The following is a 21,059-nucleotide window of genomic DNA, read 5'->3' as shown; positions in this document are numbered from 1 at the left end:
AGCAACTCTTTCTGGCTTACCTCCAGCAAACATAAGATTTATATACTAACTGGTGCTCTGAAGGAAACGTACTAAACATGAAAAATAAATAAACACTAACAATACAAAAGTACTGTACTGATATACTGATGTTGTCACTCACATTGGCGGTTGTGAAGAATCTGTTGGGTTGATGATTATTGGATCTGGGGAGGGAAAGAACTATATGAGTATTGCAGTAGATACAGATGGGGCTTAGAGAAGAAAATCAGAAGACTAGGGAGTTACATAATAATAATAAGAGTGTATATTATCAGCAATTCTCTCCCAGTGGCAGTCATAATTGAAGGTATGAAATAGGAGGGGAGCAGAGTCACAAACACTTTTCAATGGTAGCTCCCTCATCCTGCTTTCAAGGTTACTTACAAAACCCAAACAGATGATATAAGTGAGTGCACATTGTGTAGGTAAGTGCCAGGAGTCCCTCATGGCCCCCATCAAGTCTCCCTCCATTGGAGAAACAAATTTCATAGGGATAATCAACTCTTAATTAAATAATCAGATACTATTACTCTCCCTATTTTCCATCAATTTCAAAATTCTGAAAAAAATTACATCTTGACAATTTACAGTACTGTTCATATCATAATACTACGTATTTTTGCAAGTGTTTAGCTTCAGTCTAATGCATATCTTACAATCCCATATAATAACCTTGCCTGAATGATTAAATCAGACTGGTGCATTTATCTTACATTTCCATTGGCCCACTTGTTCCCTTCTAGTACATCTAGTGCTGCTGAGTAGGTGTGGCCTTTCTAGGTGAGTGGACTTGGTGGGTTGCTCAACTGAAGGATTTCTTCATCATTGGCAAATAAATGATAAAAACTGAAATGTCAAAATACAAAAAACTTATAATAATCCTACCGTCATTGAGGGTCCACTTGATGGCTCCCGTGGACTTGGTGATGGCATGGAGCACGCCATCAAGAGTGGACACCAGCAGAGTGCCTTCCTCACTCTCTGCTAGTAGTTCAGTTGACGTGATCTAATGAAAATGAGATCATATAAAAGGTGACCTTAAAACAAGGAAAATTATCATTAAAGATTTCTTAGATCCCTCTAATCTGTTAAAAGATTTTCCACAATTCTGGGTAACACCCTTCCTTCACCCATACAGCAATACGGCAGTGTGCTGCATGTGGGAGAATACGTGAATGTGTGTCTCGTTTTTTTTTTTTTTTTTTACGTCGCGGCCTATAGCGCCGGTAGGCTTTTTCCCGGTGGGGCCTGATGATCGGCCCAAGGCTTCTTCCCGGTGGGTCCTGATGGTCGGCCCAGCCCGTTCTGGCGCAGGCGAGTGTTTATAGTGGCGCCATCTTGCATCTATGTATGTGGATAGATGAGGACGGAATGATTGATGTGGTGTCTGATCACAATATGCTGGTGGTGGAATGTGACCTGTATGCTAGGAATGAAAGAGAAATAAAGAGGGAAAGAAATGGAAGTTGAGGGATGTCAGATTGGAAGATTTCCAGGTAGACTTGAGGGAAATAGACTGGATGAATGGAAGTGTGCATGACGTGGATGAAGCCAATAGTGAGTTTGTAGGGAATGTAAGGAGAGCCGCAACGCGACGGATTGGGTATTTGAGTACGAATGGAAGGAAGAGAAAGTGCGAGCCGTGGTGGAATGGAGAGATCAGGGATGCTAGGAAGGAGCGAAAGAGGCTGAATAAGGTTTGTAGGCAACTGAGGAAAGAGAGACATGAAAGTATTGAGACAGAGAATGTATATCACAATGCATGGTCAGAGAATGTAAGGCAACAGAGGGTTACCAAACAAAAGATTAGGGAGGCCAAAGTCAGGTGTGAGAGGAGTGTGATTAAAGTTCTGAAAGAAAAAGGTCTAGAAGGTGGGCGTGAAGGGTACTGATTTTTGAGGGGTGAGAGTGTGGCTGATAGTGAAAATGTGGAGTGCCTGAAAGTAAATGGTGAGGAAATCAGGAACACAGATAGAATGAAAGAGTGTATAAAAGTTTTCTGGGAAGACATTGGAGGGGTGGGTGACATTTTTGAGGCGAGAGAGGGATGTGTAACGCTTAGGAGGAAGGATGTGGATGAGCTGAATGAGAGAATTAGCAGAGAGGAAGTCAAGGAATGCTTGAAGAAGCAGAAGAATTGCAAGGCAGCAGGGCTGGATGAGATCCCGTATGAATTGTATAAGAATGGAGGTGAGGTGGTGACAGAAAGGATGACTGAGCTGTTCAACTGTATGTGGGAGAATGAGAGTGTGCCTCGGGAGTGGAACAAATGCAGAGTGACTGTTACACAAGGGAGGACATAAGAGTAAGAAAAAACTGAAGAATTATAGGCTGAGAGCACTGGCGAATGTGGTGGGAAAGAGTTTTTGTGCTGTGTTGAATGAAAGGCTGTGTAAGTGGATTGAAAGAGAGAGTGCTGGGTGAGGAGCAGAATGGTTTTTGCACAGACAGGAGAGCAGAAGACAATATGTATGTGGTGAATGAGACAATAGAGAGGAAAAAGAGGAATGGAAGTCTGTTGTATCTTGGTTTCCTTGACATTGAGAAAGCGTATGATAGAGTGAACAGGGAGGTAATGTGCAAGGTATTGGAGAAAGTAGGTTTGAGTGATAAGATAGTGCGAATCATTAGAAGTATGTATGTGGACACGAGAGCCAAGTATAGGTTAGGAGCATTAGAGACAGAGTGGGTGAGGAGTGAAAGAGGTGTTAGGCAGGGCTGCATCCTGTCTCCAACTCTCTTCAGTCTGTACACCGAGGAGTTGGCAGCCAGGTTGAGGAGAAAGAATGTGGGAGTGAAAGTGGGAGCAGACAGGGTAACTGTGCTTCTGTATGCAGATGACGTGATAATTATGAGCGAGTCAGTGGAAGAAATTCAGGAAATATTAGATGTGGTGAATTATTAGATGTGGTGAATGAGTATGGGAGAGATTTTGGAGTGAAATTTAGCAATGAGAAAAGTCAGATAATGGTTGTGAATGGGGCAGAAGATGAGAGAAATGCAATTTGGAGGCTAGGAGACACAGAGCTAGGGCAAACAGATGCATACAAGTACCTGGGTGTATGAATGAGTCCGAGTGGGTGTGGAAGGTCAAAGAATGAGATTAGTCTAGTAAATCAATGAGTGGGCCATCTGGGAAGTGTGGCGAGAATGAGAGCATGTAAGTATGATGTGCTGAGAGAGGTGTGGAAGAGTGTAGCAGTGCTGAGTGTTATGTATTGGATGGAGGTGATTACATGGAGTGAGTCTGAGATGGATAAACTGGAAGTAGAGCAAAATAGGGTCAGTAGGTTAGCTCTGAATGCACCAAGGTATGGAGAGGTGTAAGCTCTGAGGGGTGATATGGGGTGGAGTACTTTTAGGGAAAGATATGGGAAGGCTACCCTTAGATACAAAGTTAGACTGGAACGAATGGATGATGCAAGACTGACGCAGAAGGTTTACTTGTGGAGTGTGCATGAGAGCAAATGGATTAAGAACTGCATGAGAATGGTTGGTGACAGTGGTATGAGAGTCAGGTGGGTGAGCAGAGAGGAAGGGAGGCGTTTCTTTGATTGAAAGGTGACTGACAGGAACAGTGAGGGTCTAGAATGGGATGTGAGAAAGTGGGAGAGAGAGATAGACAGTGCAGTGAAAGGTGACAGTCTGAGGAGGTGGAAGCATGCAATTTTTTTTTTTTTTTTTTTTTCGTTGATTGCCTATTGCGGGTAGGCATCTTCCAGTGGGGCCTGATGGTCGGCCCAAGGCTTCTTCCAGGTGGGGCCTGATGGTCGCCCAGCCCGTTCTGGCACAATGAGTGTTTATAGTGGCGCCATCTTGCATTGGCTCATGCTGCCCCAGAACTCGTTCTTGATCGGCTTCCTCTAGAGTCCGGGTTGATGGGTGGTCTTCAGGACAGCATGTGGGTAGTTTTAAGCCACTCGACGGTGACTGAAAAATCCGAGTGGTAGCGTGGGGATTCGAACCCGCGTCGTCCATCACGCGGTGAATGTGGGCCCAGTACGCTACCACCTACGCCACCGCCTACCTACTTTGGAGTGGTACAAGGAAAAGGAAGCCCCACAGTGTGTCAGCTAGTATGATGGAAGCCTGGGTGGTGATCTTCTCTTCCAAGTTTGAGCGCAGTGTATGAATGTGAATGCAAGAAATTACAGGTGGTCTGAGTCTCACAGCAAAGTGTGTCAGATGTGTAACAGGGGTGTGGATGAAACTGTGGCACGTGTGATACTGGTGTGTGGGAGGTACCGGAGAGAAAGGACGGAGATGATGAGGGTGGCACCGAGTGAGATTGGCTGGTATGTTAATGGAGGATTGCAAGAACAGAGAGGGAATGGATGCTGCTGGGACTGAGTGGTGAAGCAAATGAGAGAATTATAGAAGCCATGAAGTCTTCTGGAAGAGATGTAGTGTGCAAGAAATACGGAAGAAGATATTGATGGGTACTGCTTGTCTTTTCTTTCTTTTTACAGGATGTGGCAATATTAAGGCCTGACTCGCCAACAGGTCACCTGTACAGCAAGAGCAAGAGTGGACAGGATAATATACCAGATGAGTACTTCCTATGGCAAGATGGTGTCCTTCGCAGTGGGACAGGTGCAATCTAAGAAGAACACCTTCGGTAAAGATTCGTTTTAGGTCCGTGCCAGTATCTCATAATCTACTTTATGAAACATCACTATCTCTTCATATATATTTTCTACAAACCTTCAATAGTCATGGAAACGCTTTGAAAATCCAATTCAAGAACTTTTTTTTACTCTTGAAAATAGAGGATAATGTTTACGAAAACGCATCGCCTCCTCTGGTGGCGGCCGCGGCGACACTGCAGCCGTAAAATAGCTCGCAGAGGGTTTAGGGTCGGGGAGCATATTTAAACTACTCTAACCGAACTTTACGACCTACTAACGGGGGAGCTGCGCCCCTCTCGATCCCCCCTTCTAACCCCGGGGGGCTACGCCTCCCCCTGGACCCCCCCCACGTGTATATGTGACTTATTTCAGCGAGGAGGTATTTCTCGCAACACTGGCTGCAGCGCCACTGCGGCCGTCACCAGAGGAGGCGACGCGCTTTCGTAAACATTATCCCCTATTTTCAAGAGTAAAAAAAAAGTCCTTGAATTGGATTTTCAAAGCGTTTCCATGACTGTTGAAGGTTTGTAGAAAAGATATATGAAGAGATACTGATGTTGCATAAGGTTCTCTCACCTGGTGGGCTTCCCAGAACCCGGTAGACACAGGGCCCAAAAGGAAGCCGCACTCTGCTGATGCGCCAGCCCGACTAATTCAGTAACCTCCATACATACAAATACATGTGCTATAGACAGAGCTGGAATTGTGCATCATGTGCAGCAAAGTAAATAATCAATTAATAATATGTAAATGAACAAACCAAAATGTAAGTCACCGAGATGAGCAGCAAGGGATGCTTTGAATGCCGAGAGTGAATTAGCTGAAACAACAAGCTGGGGAAGAGAGTTCCACTGCGAAATACCTCTGACGTTTAAGAACTTCTTGCGGATCTCTAATTCAGTTCTTATGTGTGCAACCTTATACTGATGGCCTCTTGTGGTGCCTAGAGGTGGACTGACAAACATATCCTCGGGGGCAATAGCACAAAAAGTGTGAAATATTTGCCAATACTTTACCATGTCATGTTGTAGCAGCCGACCATGGACAGAGTACAAGTCCAAAGCCTTCAGTCTCTGGGAATAGCTCCATACCTCTAATGTTCCTGGTCCAACGTCTCTGCACTGACTCAAGTAAGTTGAGATCAGTAATATATCCCAGATTCCACACAGCTGAACAATATTCAAGTAAAGGCCGAATGTGCGTCATATAAATAGGAACAAGAAAGGAAGCATCGCAGTTAACTGTAGATTTAAGTAGATTTTGAGCCATGCCACCTGCTTTCTGGAAGACGTTCTGTATGTGCTGGTGAAATTTCAAGGAAGAATCGACATTAACCCCAAGGTCCACTGCAGAATCTTCAACTGGAATAGGAATGCCATTTAGATAATACATACCAGAGGCCGGTAAACCCGGCAAGTCCACAGTCCACCATTGGAATTTGACAACTACACATTTATTAATGTTCCTGGATAAACCCCAAGACAATGCAACTTTGTAAAGATTATCAATATCTCTTTGACAAGAAGCCATGTTTTGGTGAGCAGTATGCACAGTCTCAATTGAAATATACAATTTAAGGTCATCAGCAAAAATGTTTGTATGGGAACTAATGTCATGAGTAAGAAAGTTAATATATAGAAGAAATAGAAGTGGACCAAGAACTGAACCCTGGGGCACTCCACTGACCACATCGCAAGGACGACTCAACTGACGATCGACTACAATCTCGATCACCTTGTCCAACATTCCCATACACAAAGCCCCCGGGTGAAACCAACCATCACACCGGTTGCAGCCAATGCTATCTTCTCCAACACTGGTGTTACGTGAGCCACACACTGTTAGGGCACACGCACCACCAACTGGCTGTCTAGACACAACACTCGAACTAGCCGGGCCAACATCACCAGCAGAGTCAGCACCAACAGAAGAAACGCGCCTCCGACCTCCCGTAGAGGAAGAACGAAGGGCGCCCCTTCCGCGCGCCTCGGGCTTACCTCTGACCATGTCCCCGGGTAACGATACTGACTACCAAGTGATATAAAGGTGAACAAAATGTGTAGTGGGCCGGTGAGGGCTATGTTCAAAAGAGGTCGGCAGGAGGTCAGGGAAATACGTCTGCACACCTCGCCAGTCTGGCCAAGATACTGGCACGGACCTAAATCGAATCTTAACCACACCTTCCTTCACCGGCACCTCACAGAGGCAGTGGTCCATTACCTTGTCCTTAATATTAGCGTCCCTGTGTCTCGTGGCGGTGGTTGGGGGGCAGGACCACAAAACTAACCCCGCTACCACCGCCATCAAGGGCCTCGCGCCAGTCTTCATGATCATTGCCTTGCTCGCTGCTCCGTCACCACACTGCCTCCAGGCCCAGCAGCCGTGCCATAGCCAGGTGAGGGAACGCTCTGCTAACACGCCATTGCATCAGCAGCCTCTGCAGGTGTTGTTATGGTGACGTCACGGAGCTCTTGCTCTTGCTGTACAAGTGACCCGTTGGAGAGTCCGGCCTTCGCATCGGCACAACCTGTAAAAAATAAAAACAAAACAAGCAGTATCCATTACAAATCTTCCAATTCCCTATTTCTTGCACACCACATCTTTTCCAGAAAAGTCTCCATGGCTTCTATAATTCTATCATTTGCTTCAGCACTCAGTCCCAGCAGCAGCAGCATCCATTCCCTCTCTGTTCTTGCAATCCTCCCATTCACATCCCAGTCCATCTCACTCAGTGCCACCTTCATCATCTCCGTCCCTTTTCTCCGGTACCTCCCACACACCAGTATCACATGCACGACAGCTTCATCCACACCCCTGTCACACATCTGACACTTTAATTGCTGCAGGACTCGGACCACCTGTAATTTCTTACATTCATAAACTGCGCTCGATTTTTTTTTTTTTTTTTTTTTTTTTTACGTCGCTGCCTCTTGCGCCGGTAGGCATCTTCCTGGTGGAGCCTGATGGTCGGCCCAAGGCTTCTTCCAGGTGGGGCCTGATGGTCGGCCCAGCCCGTTCTGGCGCAGGCGAGTGTTTATAGTGGCGCCATCTTGCATTGGCTCATGCTGCCCCCCGGAACTCGTTCTTGATTTGCTTGGACGGCTTCCTCTAGAGTCCGGGTTGATGGGTGGTCTTCAGGACAGCATGTGGGTAGTTTTAAGCCACTCGGCGGTGACTGAAAAATCCGAGTGGTAGCGTGGGGATTCGAACCCGCGTCGTCCATCGCGCGGTGAATGTGGGCCCAGTACGCTACCACTTCAGCACCCAAGCTTCCATCATACCAGCTGACACACTGTGGGGCTTCCTTTTCCTTGTACCACTCCAAAGTAGTCTTTCGCCCCATCGCATGCTTCCACCTCCTCAGACTGTCACCTTTCACTGCACTGTCTATCTCTCTCTTCCACTTTCTCACATCCCATTCTAGACCCTCACTATTCCTGTCAGTCACCTTCCATTCAAAGAAACGCCTCCCTTCCTCTCTGCTCACCCACCTGACTCGCATACCACTGTCACCAACCATTCTCATGCAGTTTTTAATCCATTTGCTCTCAGGCACACTCCACAAGTAAACCTTCCGTGCCAGTCTCGCGTCATCCATTCGTTCAAATCTGACTTTGTATCTAAGGGTAGCCTTCCTAAATCTTTCCCTAAAGGTACTCCACCCCATATCACCCCTCAAAGCTTCCACCGCTGCATACCTATTGGTGCATTCAAAGCTAACCTACCGATCCTATTTAGCCCTACTTCCAATTTATCCATTTCCAACTCACTCCATGTAATCACCTCCACTCGGCACTGCTACACTCACACTCGGTACTACTACATAGGAGTTTTGTCTTGGTCTTGGTCGCGAGGTTGGGGCGTAGTCTCAAAACTAAAATACTGTCACATTTCCTACACATGGAGGTAGAATTGGTGGAGTCGACATCAGCCCTAAAAAGTGAAGCCGCCGAACTGTCATTTTTAGGGCCGCAAGGTTGTGGACACCTGCCATGGAGGTGTCAGTGTTGTCAGGTTAGGCTGTCAGGTGTTGTATTGCTATTTTAGAGCAATACGTCAAGGCCGAACTCACCCCCAGCCAACTCACCTCATAAATGTAAGATCACCTCGCTAAGCGCCCACTAAAGTTATACCTCCTCCAAGAGAGGTTTCAGATTTAGTGGTCTGAACCGGCCGGTGATGTGCGGGGCCCAAGGATGAGAGACAAACTATATGTCTCATTCTTGGTGAGGCCGGCCTTGCAGATCATAGTTAATGTAGAAGTAGTAGATTAGCTGCCTGCTGCCGGCGAAGTTTATAAATGACATGTCGGCACGCAGGTTAACAGACGACTGCTTATTTAATTGTGTTCGCCACGAAGGCTAACGGCTGATTCCGTCGTCTTAACACCGCGAAGGTTTATAGCTAACTACTCGCGGGCGACCTTGGAAGATAACTCATTCCTTTCGGAGCTTCCTTGAACCATTGGTTCGAGCCCGCGGCAGTTATCAATATTGCTTTATCTTGCTAACGGACTACCAATACCTCCCTTAAACAACCCTTAATTCCTAACATTAGGTCAGGTATTTATGAAATAGATCTACCGCATCAATAAATCTACAGTACTCAAAAACACCACCATCATATTGAATGAGACCTCAATGAATGGGATTAGCCTTGGAGGAAGAATACGTCATTATTCCTCCATGTTCCTACACCTAGCCCGTCACGTGTCCTACACAAAAACATGTATCCAGCACATTTGCTACACAAACACTGAGCTATATATCCCTTCCGCACAGGAGGCAGCGTGTCGGCAAGGCAGACATCATCTATCATTTAACACTGACGGGGCTCTGGAGGCGTGTTATGCACCGAAAGGTGCCGTGCGCATTATTAATCCAGATCCAGATCCAGGCCGTGGTCTCACAGCCTAATAGTCTCCTAACAGAGGAAGAAGATAACCTGTCCTGGTCAGGATGACCGCAGCTAGTGGAGCACACGCCCAAAATTACCATGGAACACTTTTAAGGAAAGACTAGTGAAAGCAACCTTGAGATATAAAGTGAGACTGGAGCAATGGAGGATGCAAGATTAGCACGAAAGGTATAGGCTACTTGTGGAATATAAGAGATGGCAAATGGGCGAATAAATGTGGGCAAATGCTAAGTAGGTGGGTGCATCGACGCTTTGAAGATAGGCAGAATGTGTTTGAATAGAGAATAACAAACAGAAATGGAGGAGTTTGAGTGGGATGTAAGAAAGTGGAAGAATGTGATAAATATATGGCAGTAAAAGATGAGGGATTGAGCGAGTGGAAGAATGAAAAGGAAAGAATTAAAGGAAACCCTATATAGACTGACACAGGGAGATAGAGGCCCCAAAGTGTGAGGTGTGGTATGAGGGAAGCCTGGGAGGGATCTTTTCCGTGCTAGGTGCAGTGTTTGGATGTGAATGCAAGAATGGTCTGACTCCCGCAGCAAAGTGTGCCAGATGTGTGACAGGGTAGTGGATGAGACTGTAGGCTACAGCATGTAGCTGGTGCTCAAATGTAAGAAGCATGACAGAGAGAGAGAACAAAGATGATGCAGGTGCTTTTGAGCGAGATGAGTCGTGAATGCCATGGGAGGGACTGAAAGGGAGAGAGCGCATGGATGCTGCTGCTGCTGGGGCTGAGTGGAGAGACGAATGGACGAGTGACTGAGCCAGTGAAATAGTTCTTGGAGAGCATATGGCGTGAAAGATTTAGGCAATGCTAACTTGCCCCGAGTAGAACACCGACTTTGTATGTTTTGTTTTCACTCACAGGAGCTGCCGATACAGAGGCCTGGGCTGGGAGAAATCTCAAGCCACCTGTGACATCAAGATTAAGATCAAGATTCCCCCCCTCCCCCGGGCGCCCCTCCCCCTCTTATTTGTAAACACCGAAAAGGAAAGCAGTCAAGCAGTCTTGTGTTGGTGTGCGGCTAAGCATTATGGCCACCGCAGACGTCATTCGGGAGGCTGCCCTCTACCTCGAGTACTTCCTCAAAGGGGTGAGTGCCGCAGTCTTGGCGGGGGCGCTAAAACTGGGTGGAGAGTATTATAGTGAGGAAAGACACTGTTACGCCATTGAAGAGCAAAGTGTGTCAATAAGGAGAAGAGAGGATCAAGAGGAGGAGGATTTACGAAGCGATACAGGTCAAAAGGAAGAGAAGAACGGACGGGCCTCCCCTTCCCCTTTCCCAGCATCTGTCCAAATCATATCAGTTTTTTTTTGCAAAGAAAAACTGCTGTATGAAATCTGGAAAAAATACAAGAAATTAAGGTTACACATTTCCCCCACTAAATTAGTAACCTAGCCCTCCTACTTTCACCCTAGTCCCCAAATTAGGAACATAGCCACACCAAAGTAGTAATGGCATAAAATCAGAGGTATAATTATACTGAGCCTTTACTCATCTCACAAACATTTTACCTTTAAGCTGTCAGAATGTAGTGTTATTGGGAGCTACACGGTGCAGTTCCTGGAGATGAGAGGCTTCACGCCGCGGCTGCAGAGCTCCCTGGCGGCACACCTGCTGCAGCTCATCTCCAACATGAAGGTACATAAGTGCATTGCAAGGATCCACCAGGGTTCATAGTGTATACAGAGTACATCATACCATCACTTGAAGCCTCAGAGGTTATATAGCTTAATTTTTTAAACATTCATATATATATATATATATATATATATATATATATATATATATATATATATATATATATATATATATATATATATATATATTAGTGCTAAGGCATACTATGGCTCAAGCATTATCATTGAAGCCCATGATGGAATCTTTCTTATTGATACTATTAATGCTCCATTTTCTTTTGCAGAGTTTGTTGTTAAAGTTGGATGAGTCTCTTGGGCCCATATGTAATGCAGAAGTCCAAACAGATGATATAAGTGAGTGCACCCTGTGTAAGTGCCAGGAGTCCCTCATGGCCCCCATCAAGTCTCCCTCCATCGGAGACACCAAGGTTGAGTTGGAATCAGCCACTCAGGGAAAAACCTATGAGCCACCAGAGCTTGTCCAGCTCTTCTCTTCCTCACCACTGATGCAACTGAAGCAGGAGATTACATGTGTGCCGGATTCCATCTCCAACTCTGCACACTGTCCAGGGGTGGAGATGACAGTCAGTGACATTGATATTAAAGATCTGAAAACAAAAAACACACCCAAGTTACATGAAAACAATGATTCTTCAAGTTCTCAAATTGGCAAGTGTGTGCTAACTTCTCCCCTGAGTGTAGCCACACCACTGGAGCACATGGAGCTGGATTATGTGGCCTCGGCTAACTTGGAGGACGACACCCCCGAGGAGATCCTCCTGCATGACCTGGTTAGTCAATACATGTATGCTCTTTGACACTCCCTCACAGAAACTAGTCAGGGGTAAGCAGCCTGCTCCCTGACACTCAAGTAGATTATAGATGTAAGTCACAAGTATACCACCTTAATCTTGGATAGCTTAGACTGCAAGATCAGTTGGTGCTATTGCATTAATCATAATGATGATATTTTGATTAGTTTAAGAAACTTAAATTAATTTAAATCATGTTCCTATTGAATCTCAGTCATCTAATGCTTATTTCCATTGCATAACCTACATGCTCTCAAACAGGAAGGGTCGGAGGTAGCTTCAACTGATGGTTTGATGTACTCGGTATACACTATGAACCCTGGTGGATCCTTGCAATTAGTTAGCAGAGTCTTAAGCAAGACATCCATAACCAAAGACCTCATAGAAGAGCAGGTAGAAAGAGCACCCATCAAAATAAACAATTTGAAGAGTACAGAGGAGGTCCCTGGCCAGGCTGAGGCTGCCACAGTGGGAGGCATGCAGGCAGTGGGGATGGAAGAAAGGCAGGAGGAGATGGTGGTTGCCCCAGACATTACCAGCTTTGAAGGTACAATACTAAGTTACTCATGTGTTTATTAAGTTTTCCCTGATGACTAATGACTTGGCTAGTAAAATTTGATGCAATATTATGACAACAAAACAAACCTACAATATCAAGGAAGTCTACATAAACTGACTTGGACAACTATGATGACAAACAAATTCATTCCATATATCTGTCTTCAAACAGTAACCAAGAATGGTTGTATTTCATAGCATCTTATTTTCTTCAGATATGCAATTAAAAAAATCATCTGACAAGAATACTGGCAAGAAGACAACATCATCCCAGGGAAGTGGCACTGGGACTATACTCACCGATATTGTCAGGGTAAAGTGAAAATTACAGTCACTTGATACCTTGTAAATCTGCCCTAGAGTATTGCTGAATATCAGTTATAAAGGGTAATCTATATTGGAATATGATCATATGTAGTCCCCTCCCTAGTAATCAAGTATTAATCAATCAAGTTCTTCAGCTCAGCTTTTGATATCACTCAAATTCTCAAACTTTATTTGATTATAATTATAATTTAATTTTCTGATCATGCATCATCCCTCCATCATAGTTGGGGCCAGAGGACCTTGGCAGTGGGACTTGGTGCAGCATTTGTGAGAAAGAGTTTCCTTCTGCAGGAAGCCTCAAGATCCACCTGTCTAGAGTCCACAGTCAGGTCAAGTGGTGTCTCACGTGTACAAAGGTAAAGTTCTACATAATGCCAAGGTTAGCAGTTATTTAGTATGTGTGCTATCATAAGCTAAATTATTCATATAGCATTATTAGTAGTAGATATCCTTCTATAATTAAGGGGGCAAAGGTTCACTTTAGAAACAGTAAAATTCAAAGAATAATAGAATGCCATTTTTGTAATGTTAATGAAACAATTTTCAAAATGTCACACCTTTAAGATCCATTTTGTCAGATGGTTTTATTAGGGTTCTGGATTCACTAGCCCCTAGATCCTACTTCCTTAACCTGGTAGCAGCGGGGATCATGTTTCTTAATGGTCCCTCTAAGCGAGAAAAATGAGAAAAAAATCATCACTCACACAAACCAGAATATATATCAAAGCATTTGTGATCAGCTTATGTATTATCTATTTTGGGGGGTTTATATCATGGCACAAATTTGGCCCATCGCTGCTACATGGTAAAGCCACAAATTTGGCCCGTCGCTGCTACCGGGTTAAGTCTATGCATTTGATAAAAAGATAGTGTTCATTATTATATTGATTATACATTCTAGACAATGAATTCTGAGGAGGAGATGTACAACCATGTTCAAGAGTGTCACAGTGACCTGCCCTTCATCTGTGTGGTGTGTGGTCAGACCTTGAGGACCAACGCTGCCTTCCAGAGACACATGGACATCCACAAAGGCCTGCGAGGGAGTGCATGTGAGGTGGGGCACTACTGACAGTGACACAAATTCATTCACTTGTGAAAATACCACTTTGACAGTTTTAGTATTGCTCATTCAACACACCCTGTATGTGTTGGAAACAGTCAGTGATTATGAATTACTATGTGTGACTTGATCCAGATTACAGAAGTGTTGTACTGTTCTCTTGGCAGATATGTGGCCAGACTTTTTCCAGAACAGAATATTACCGTGAGCACAAGAGGATCCACACCGGGGAGAAGCCGTACAAGTGTGAGACATGCAGCAAAACCTTCAGCAGATCAAGCAATTTGTATGCTCATATGAGAGTAAGTTCTGGGCTTTAAGGAGCCTGGTGTTTAGTTTAGAATCTCAGTGGTGCAATATTGTACTTATCTGCCTCATTTTCATTACTCGTGGAATCTCTTTGAGACACTGGTGGTGACTCATTAAGACACCTACATCTTCATGTGGTGAAGAAAATAGTTTTGTAAAGTATTTGGAAATTAATTTAGTACAGTACAGTACTTTAGTATTACAGTACTTTACCTTTGTACATTATTTCAGTACAGTACAGTTGTCATGGACTTCAGCAAGTTTACTAATTTTTCTTGTGGGAGAAATGGCTTAATTATCATAACAAAAGACAGGAAGGGGCATTGCATTGATTTCTTTTGGTGAAATTTCAGATTCATAATGAGGAGCAACGCCACATATGTGATGTCTGCATGAAATCTTTTGCTCGAGCAGACAAGCTGAAGGACCACATGATCCGACACCTGCAGATAAAACGCTATGCTTGCCGTTTGTGTCCCAAAGCCTACAATGAGAAGAGGGACCTGACCAAGCACCTGGAGAAGATACACACTGATCATGCTAATGTGGACATGCGACAAGAGCTTATAATAGGAAAATGATGTGATAAATTAACATTCTTTGGTGTGTGTCATAGTACCCTTGATGACCAACTGTTATGCTTAAAGGAATGATGCAAGTATGACTCATACCCTTATTGGGTCATTCTTGTAGCCCTCAACAGAGTGTGCAGAAAGCTCAAATCGGTGTTATAGGATCCAGGATCTGAGTGGTTGGAAATAGCCTTATAACCCCCCCCCCTTTGCATGAACTTCTCTTCCAACTAATGAAGTGTAGTCTTTTGTTTGAGATAATTTAATATTGAGGTGATTTGATTACCATAGGTGGTGATTATGGAATATCCATTGGATATAAATTGCCTTTCACAAAATTCTTTCACGTACACACATTTCTTTAAAATAAAGATTAAAAGCCATTTAGTGGATGACTTTGCTTTGACAGCCCCTTGTGTTAGTAAGGGGGACAAGATTAATGCCGCACTACACACCAGAAAATAGAGGCTGTAGACCTTTCTTTCTTTTTCTTTTTTTTTTTACATCTGGCTTATAGCGCCGGTAGGCTATTACAATGGGGCCTGATGGTCGGCCTGAGCCCGTCATGGCGCAGGCAATTGTTTAAAGTGGCGCCATTATTATTGGCTCATGCTGCCCCTTGGAGCTCATTGTTGATTTCATTTGCACTGTACAGCTTCTTATAGAGTCCGGGTTGATAGGTGGTCTTCAGGACAGCATGTGGGTAGTTTTAGGCCACTCAGCGGTGACTGAAAAATCCCAGGTGGTTAGCAGCAGATTTGAACCCACATCATGGACAACACACCGAATGCGAGGCCGGCACACTAACCACTCAGCCACCGCCTCTCATGGTAGGAATTTTGAGCACCTGCTTGAGCAGTATGTAATTCCTTGATAAAAATTCAGCAACAATTGTAAAGGCGAGAAAGTAGTTCAAATGTCTCATTAAAGATAAGTCAGTTTGAAATAATTTTCCTTTAAAAACAATAAAACAAATAATTGCAGTCAATTTATAAGTGAATAAACCTGCCTCAGTTCCGTAATGGTGGTTACTGGGTGACATGAAAGGATTTTTTGTAACCTGATAATAAAGACAAGCTCTCAGTCATGCACAGCTCCAAGACTACGAGGATGTTCACAAAACCTGAAAAGTGAGGAAGAATGTTACCAGAGATTTCAAGCATGTAATTAAAGTATATTTTTGTGGTGCCCTGATGCTTTAGAATCTGTTGGCCTTAATTTGACATGAACAGGTTATTATGACCTTTAAAAGGCCTACTACAACTATGATTCCATAAAGTAAATGTTTTGTAATGGGAAGTATGTCATTTTGATATATGAAAATAATATATTTGATTATTAACATAATAAAGTCAGAAGAATTCAAAATCTCTTTCACTTTAATGTTAAGAAATTATATTTGAGGCATATATATATATATATATATATATATATATATATATATATATATATATATATATATATATATATATATTTATATATATATATATATATATATATATATATATATATATATATATATATATATATGTATATATATATATATATATATATATATATATATATATATATATATATATATATATATAGGTAGGCGGTGGCTGAGTGGTTAGCGTGCAGGCCCCGCGTTCACCGCGCCATGAACAACGGCGGTTCGAATCCCCACGCTACCACCGGGGCTGTTTCCGTTACCGCCGAATGGCCTAAGACTCCCCACATGCTGTCTCACCCATCAACCTGGACTCTAGAAGAAACCATCCAAGTGAATCAAGAATGAGTTCCTGGGTGCAGCATGAGCCAAGCATAACTGGCGCCACTACAAAAATTGCCTGCGCCATGACGGGCTTGGGCCGAGCATCAGGCCCCTGAAGAAAGCCTACCGGCGCTACAGGCGATGTAAAAATATATATATATATATATATATATATATATATATATATATATATATATATATATATATATATATATAAACAAGACAAGAAAACGAACGAGATTGAACGAGATATATAGACGCTTAAATAAAAGTCAACTTATAAATATACATATGCGTGTGCACGACACACTTATGCACAATCTACAGTACACGAACAGAAGGCCCAGCCACTCTCGCCGCATAGGTCCACTTACATGGGCCGAGCTCTGTCTGACGGAGGTGATGATGGAGTTCCCAGATTGTTTCACTCTACTCATTCTGTACACGGGATGGCGACGCAGCACAGCCAGACAGTTTATCCCGTGCCCGTGCCCGGTGAAGGCCAGGGATGAGCTAGTTCATCTAGGAAGCCCCAGAAGCTGCTTGAGGATATCGTTATGACAAGACCCTAAGACGGTTGTTCATGGAGGCAGCCCTATACCGCGACCACTGAGAGTTGCAGTAGAGAAAGTAGCAGTGGCTCCTGAATAGGCTAACTCCTTCACCTCCGTGCTGCAGAAGGAGAATTTCCTCAGCAGCGTGTTGCCGATGACTGTGAGCTTGGTGGTCTGCTTCATGATGTCATCATCATCGGTCTTTTCCCTGTTGATGACTTGGCCCTGGTATGTGAATCTATCCACAAAATTAATGTAAGTGCACTCCCACTGAGCCACGCTGATGTCAGGTAGTCCACCCTGGAGTGTGGCGGCGGTGCTGTCGTGCGTGGCAGCATACCTACGCCTTGCACAATCCAATAAGGTCCTGCAGAGCCTCCACTGTGGGCGCCATCAGTACCATGTCATCAGCATAACTCAGCGAGTTGATGCACTTATCATTAAGTGGCAGCCTGTGCCCGTGTCACGCAGAGCGGCAGTGAGATAATCTGTGTAGACGTTATACAAGTAGGGAGACAGGATCCCTCCCTGGCGAATACCACTGCTGTCTTAAATGGTAGCGAACTGGAAGACCCCCATTTTACAGCATATTCCCGGGGAGTGTACCAGTACATTAGGAGCTTGACAATGTACCCAGGAGTTCTCCTTACAGGCAGTTTATTAAACAGCTTCCAGTAATTCACTCTGTTAAAGGCCTTGCTGGCGTCAAGGAAGCAAAGGTAGACAGGTGAGTCCCTGGAAGTGTAGTACTCAATGATATTTTTCAACGTCCACACACAAATCTCAGTGCCGTGCCCTCTCTTGTAACTAAACTAATTGTCCAGCGTGTTCAGATAGGCCTCTAGCAAGGTCTTCTAAAAGGAGAAGGCCTGTGCACAGGGGGCGTGGCGTCAGCCTACGTCACGGAGGTTGGGCCATGGATAGCGGCCTGCTTGTATGGCAACTCGGGAGCTATCTGGAGAATCTGGCAGCGAGCGGGTCGCGACCGGGATGACCAGTCGAGGATTGCTCGTGACCCGTGAGGAGAACCTGATTTACTGCGGCATATTTTACACCATATTGCCGAGACTTTAGGGTAAATCTGTGATAATAGAGACAACACAATGCCGGGGAAGTGCTCCGTGCCTCTCTGCAGAGGAAATTATAATAGTGATTCTCGTGTTAGTGTCTTCTCCTTCCCGAAGAATCCAGAGCAGCTGACCACATGGGTCCGGGCCATTCACCGCGAGGATTCTTTTGTCCCCACAAACCATACCAAAGTAAGTATATCAAATGATTCGTATATGTTACATGTATCTTTCTTTGCCCGGCTACACTGTGGATTTAATCAAGCTACTTCTGTTGTAACTCACAAGACATTAGAGAAGTATTGGAATCTAATTGTTATTATCAATGTGGCGGGAAGCTGATGAAAACAATGGCTCTCCAGTATGTTCTTATACTGGGAAGGAGGATGGCTATTTTTTTAATGGCATTACTGTTATGAATATTGTTACTAAGGTCCTGATAAAATTCAAGCATCAGCTTTCTAACAAAAAATAAATAAACTAGCAATAAATAAAAGAACCACATTTTAATTTAGTTACCCAGCCATATGTCCCGTATACTCAAATTTCTATAGTCAATTTGAATAGCCTTATTTAATTCTTATATATATAGATATATATATATATATATATATATATATATATATATATATATATATATATATATATATATATATATATATATATATATATATATATATATATATATATATATATATATATATATATATATATATATATATATATATATATATATATATATATATATATATATATATATATATATATATATATATATATATATATATATATATATATATATATATATATATATATATATATATATATATATATATATATATATATATATATATATATATATATATATATATATATATATATATATATATATATATATATATATATATATATATATATATATATATATATATATATATATATATATAGATATATATATATATATATATATATATATATGACAATTGTATTACATAAACATCTTTTCTTCTATCTTACAGGTGTGTGAACTTCACTTTCGTCCGGAGGAAATCGAGCGGGAGACTTCATTTTTTGATGAGCGAACCGGCAGAACACTTACAGCAAAACTGTCAATGCCAAGGCTTCGTACTGGAGCTGTTATTATTATTATTGTTGTTGTTACTGTTATTATTATCTTTACTGATGTTATTATTGTTATTATTATTATTGTTATTATTATTATTATTATTATTATTATTATTATTATTATTATTATTATTATTATTATTATTATTAGTTGTAGTAGTAGTAGTGGTGTTATTAGTTATTTTTATAATTGTTATTCTCATTATTTTTATTGTTATTTATATCATTAGTAGTATATAGTACTATTATTATTATTAATAGCAGCATCACTAATCTTATTATCATTAAAATTATCTGATATAGTCATGATTTTTGTTTTTATTTTATTATTGTTATTATTATTATTATTATTATTATTATTATTATTATTATTATTATTATTATTATTATTATTATTATTATTATTATTATTAATATTATTATTATTATTGATTTAATGATTATTATTATTAACATTAATAGTAATAAAATATTGGGATGCATTTTGGTCTGTTTAAATTACTGTCACTGTCATTGCCACTTTCCTTCTACCTCGTATTATCTATAATAAAAGCAGTATCACAACTCTAATATGTTTTACTATCAATGCTAATATTTTTACAATGAAGGAGGTAATCTAAGGCTAAATTAACACTGCTGGTGCTGCTCCTGGAAATAATATATTCGAGAATAAGCTACAGTGGACGTGTAGTAGAACTGGATGGAGAGACCTTATTTTTTATTATTTTATGTGTGTGTGTGTGTGTGTATGTGTGTGTGTGTGTGTGTGTATGTGTGTGTGTGAGAGAGAGAGAGAGACGGTGTGTGTGTGGACTTGTACGCAGCGCGGAGAGCGTGTAGGGAGCCCGCCCTCCTTGCTGACGTCACGAACTTTACGCACAGCTCTAGGCGGTGCAGCACTGCCTTCTCAATCACTTTTGAGATAGCAGCCGCAATGGCAATGGGCATATATATATATATATATATATAGATATATATATATATATATATATATATATATATATATATATATATATATATATATATATATATAGTTGCTAGAGATAGCAGGGTTTTTAATTAACCTTGCTCTTTAGCAAGGAGACTATTTGCACTGCCAAGACCTGAGAGAGTATGTATTGATGACAGATGCAGGCACTGATAAAGATGCAGAGTGAAGAGACCAGGCTGGGAGGTGCATACCTAAAGGCGCCAGAGGGAAGCCCATCAACGCCCAGCGCCTCGCTGTTGGGAGCGTCCACAGTATCTCCCTCAGCTCACCACCAGTGATTCCTGGCTGGAATCTGCCTCCATCTCCTGCACGTAGCAAATACTCTCTCACCAGCACATACCATGCACCCCACCAACGACTGATGCATCCCATCGATGGCGTCATGATGCCCACTGACAAGACAAGTACTCTGGAAGCAACTTAACCTGACAGGATCAATGGCAATGTCTCTTAGCAACTCTCACCACCCGACCATACTCCTCTCTTTCCCTTGTGTCCCGAAAATCCCACATAACCCGTGGCACCCTATCCTGTCTGACCTGTATAAGTGTAAAAAAGTACCAAGGAGGTCCTAAAAAGCGATGCAAAGTGGAGCAGGTCACAAGAAGAAGAAGAATTGATTGTTGATATCCTAGTTATATACATACATACGTCATCATTTGCTTTCATAATAATGTAAATAAACTCGGGTGGGGCAGATCCCGACAAGCAGTCGAC

The 21,059-nt window shown here is 42.5% G+C and overlaps 2 protein-coding genes across 4 annotated transcripts in view; one reads left to right on the top strand and one right to left on the bottom strand.

Moving 5' to 3' along the window:
• The window catches only part of LOC126982957 (serine/threonine-protein kinase/endoribonuclease IRE1-like), a 28,927-nt gene extending 19,898 nt beyond the window's left edge, over positions 1-9,029 (bottom strand). Inside the window, exons 1-3 of one of the 3 annotated variants that reach the window (XM_050835299.1) lie at positions 8,737-9,029; positions 907-1,027; positions 143-185 (exon numbers count right to left, since the gene is read on the bottom strand). Coding sequence is in view for 2 of the 3 variants with exons in the window: in XM_050835297.1 (XP_050691254.1) it covers positions 143-185; positions 907-1,027; positions 6,870-6,983 (278 nt within the window). In the remaining variant the exon portion in view is untranslated. Of the gene's footprint in view, positions 1-142; positions 186-906; positions 1,028-6,869; positions 8,354-8,736 lie in introns of those variants that run through there. The other 2 variants (XM_050835297.1, XM_050835298.1) reach the window with 2 other exon arrangements.
• Positions 9,030-10,503: 1,474 nt separating this feature from the next.
• LOC126982956 (zinc finger protein 184-like) lies at positions 10,504-15,801 on the top strand. The gene is made up of 9 exons (XM_050835295.1): positions 10,504-10,663; positions 11,093-11,212; positions 11,496-12,002; positions 12,285-12,570; positions 12,797-12,894; positions 13,133-13,264; positions 13,810-13,965; positions 14,139-14,273; positions 14,634-15,801. The coding sequence occupies exons 1-9, from the start codon at positions 10,604-10,606 to the stop codon at positions 14,859-14,861; spliced, it is 1,722 nt and encodes a 573-aa protein (XP_050691252.1). The 5' UTR covers positions 10,504-10,603; the 3' UTR covers positions 14,862-15,801.
• The last annotated feature ends 5,258 nt before the right edge of the window (positions 15,802-21,059 follow it).

Source organism: Eriocheir sinensis, chromosome 52, assembly GCF_024679095.1.
Source record: "Eriocheir sinensis breed Jianghai 21 chromosome 52, ASM2467909v1, whole genome shotgun sequence".
In the NCBI taxonomy this organism is placed as follows: Eukaryota; Metazoa; Arthropoda; class Malacostraca; order Decapoda; family Varunidae; genus Eriocheir; species Eriocheir sinensis.
The sequence above is the reverse complement of the archived record's forward strand: the minus strand, read 5'-3'. Positions and strand labels throughout refer to the sequence as shown.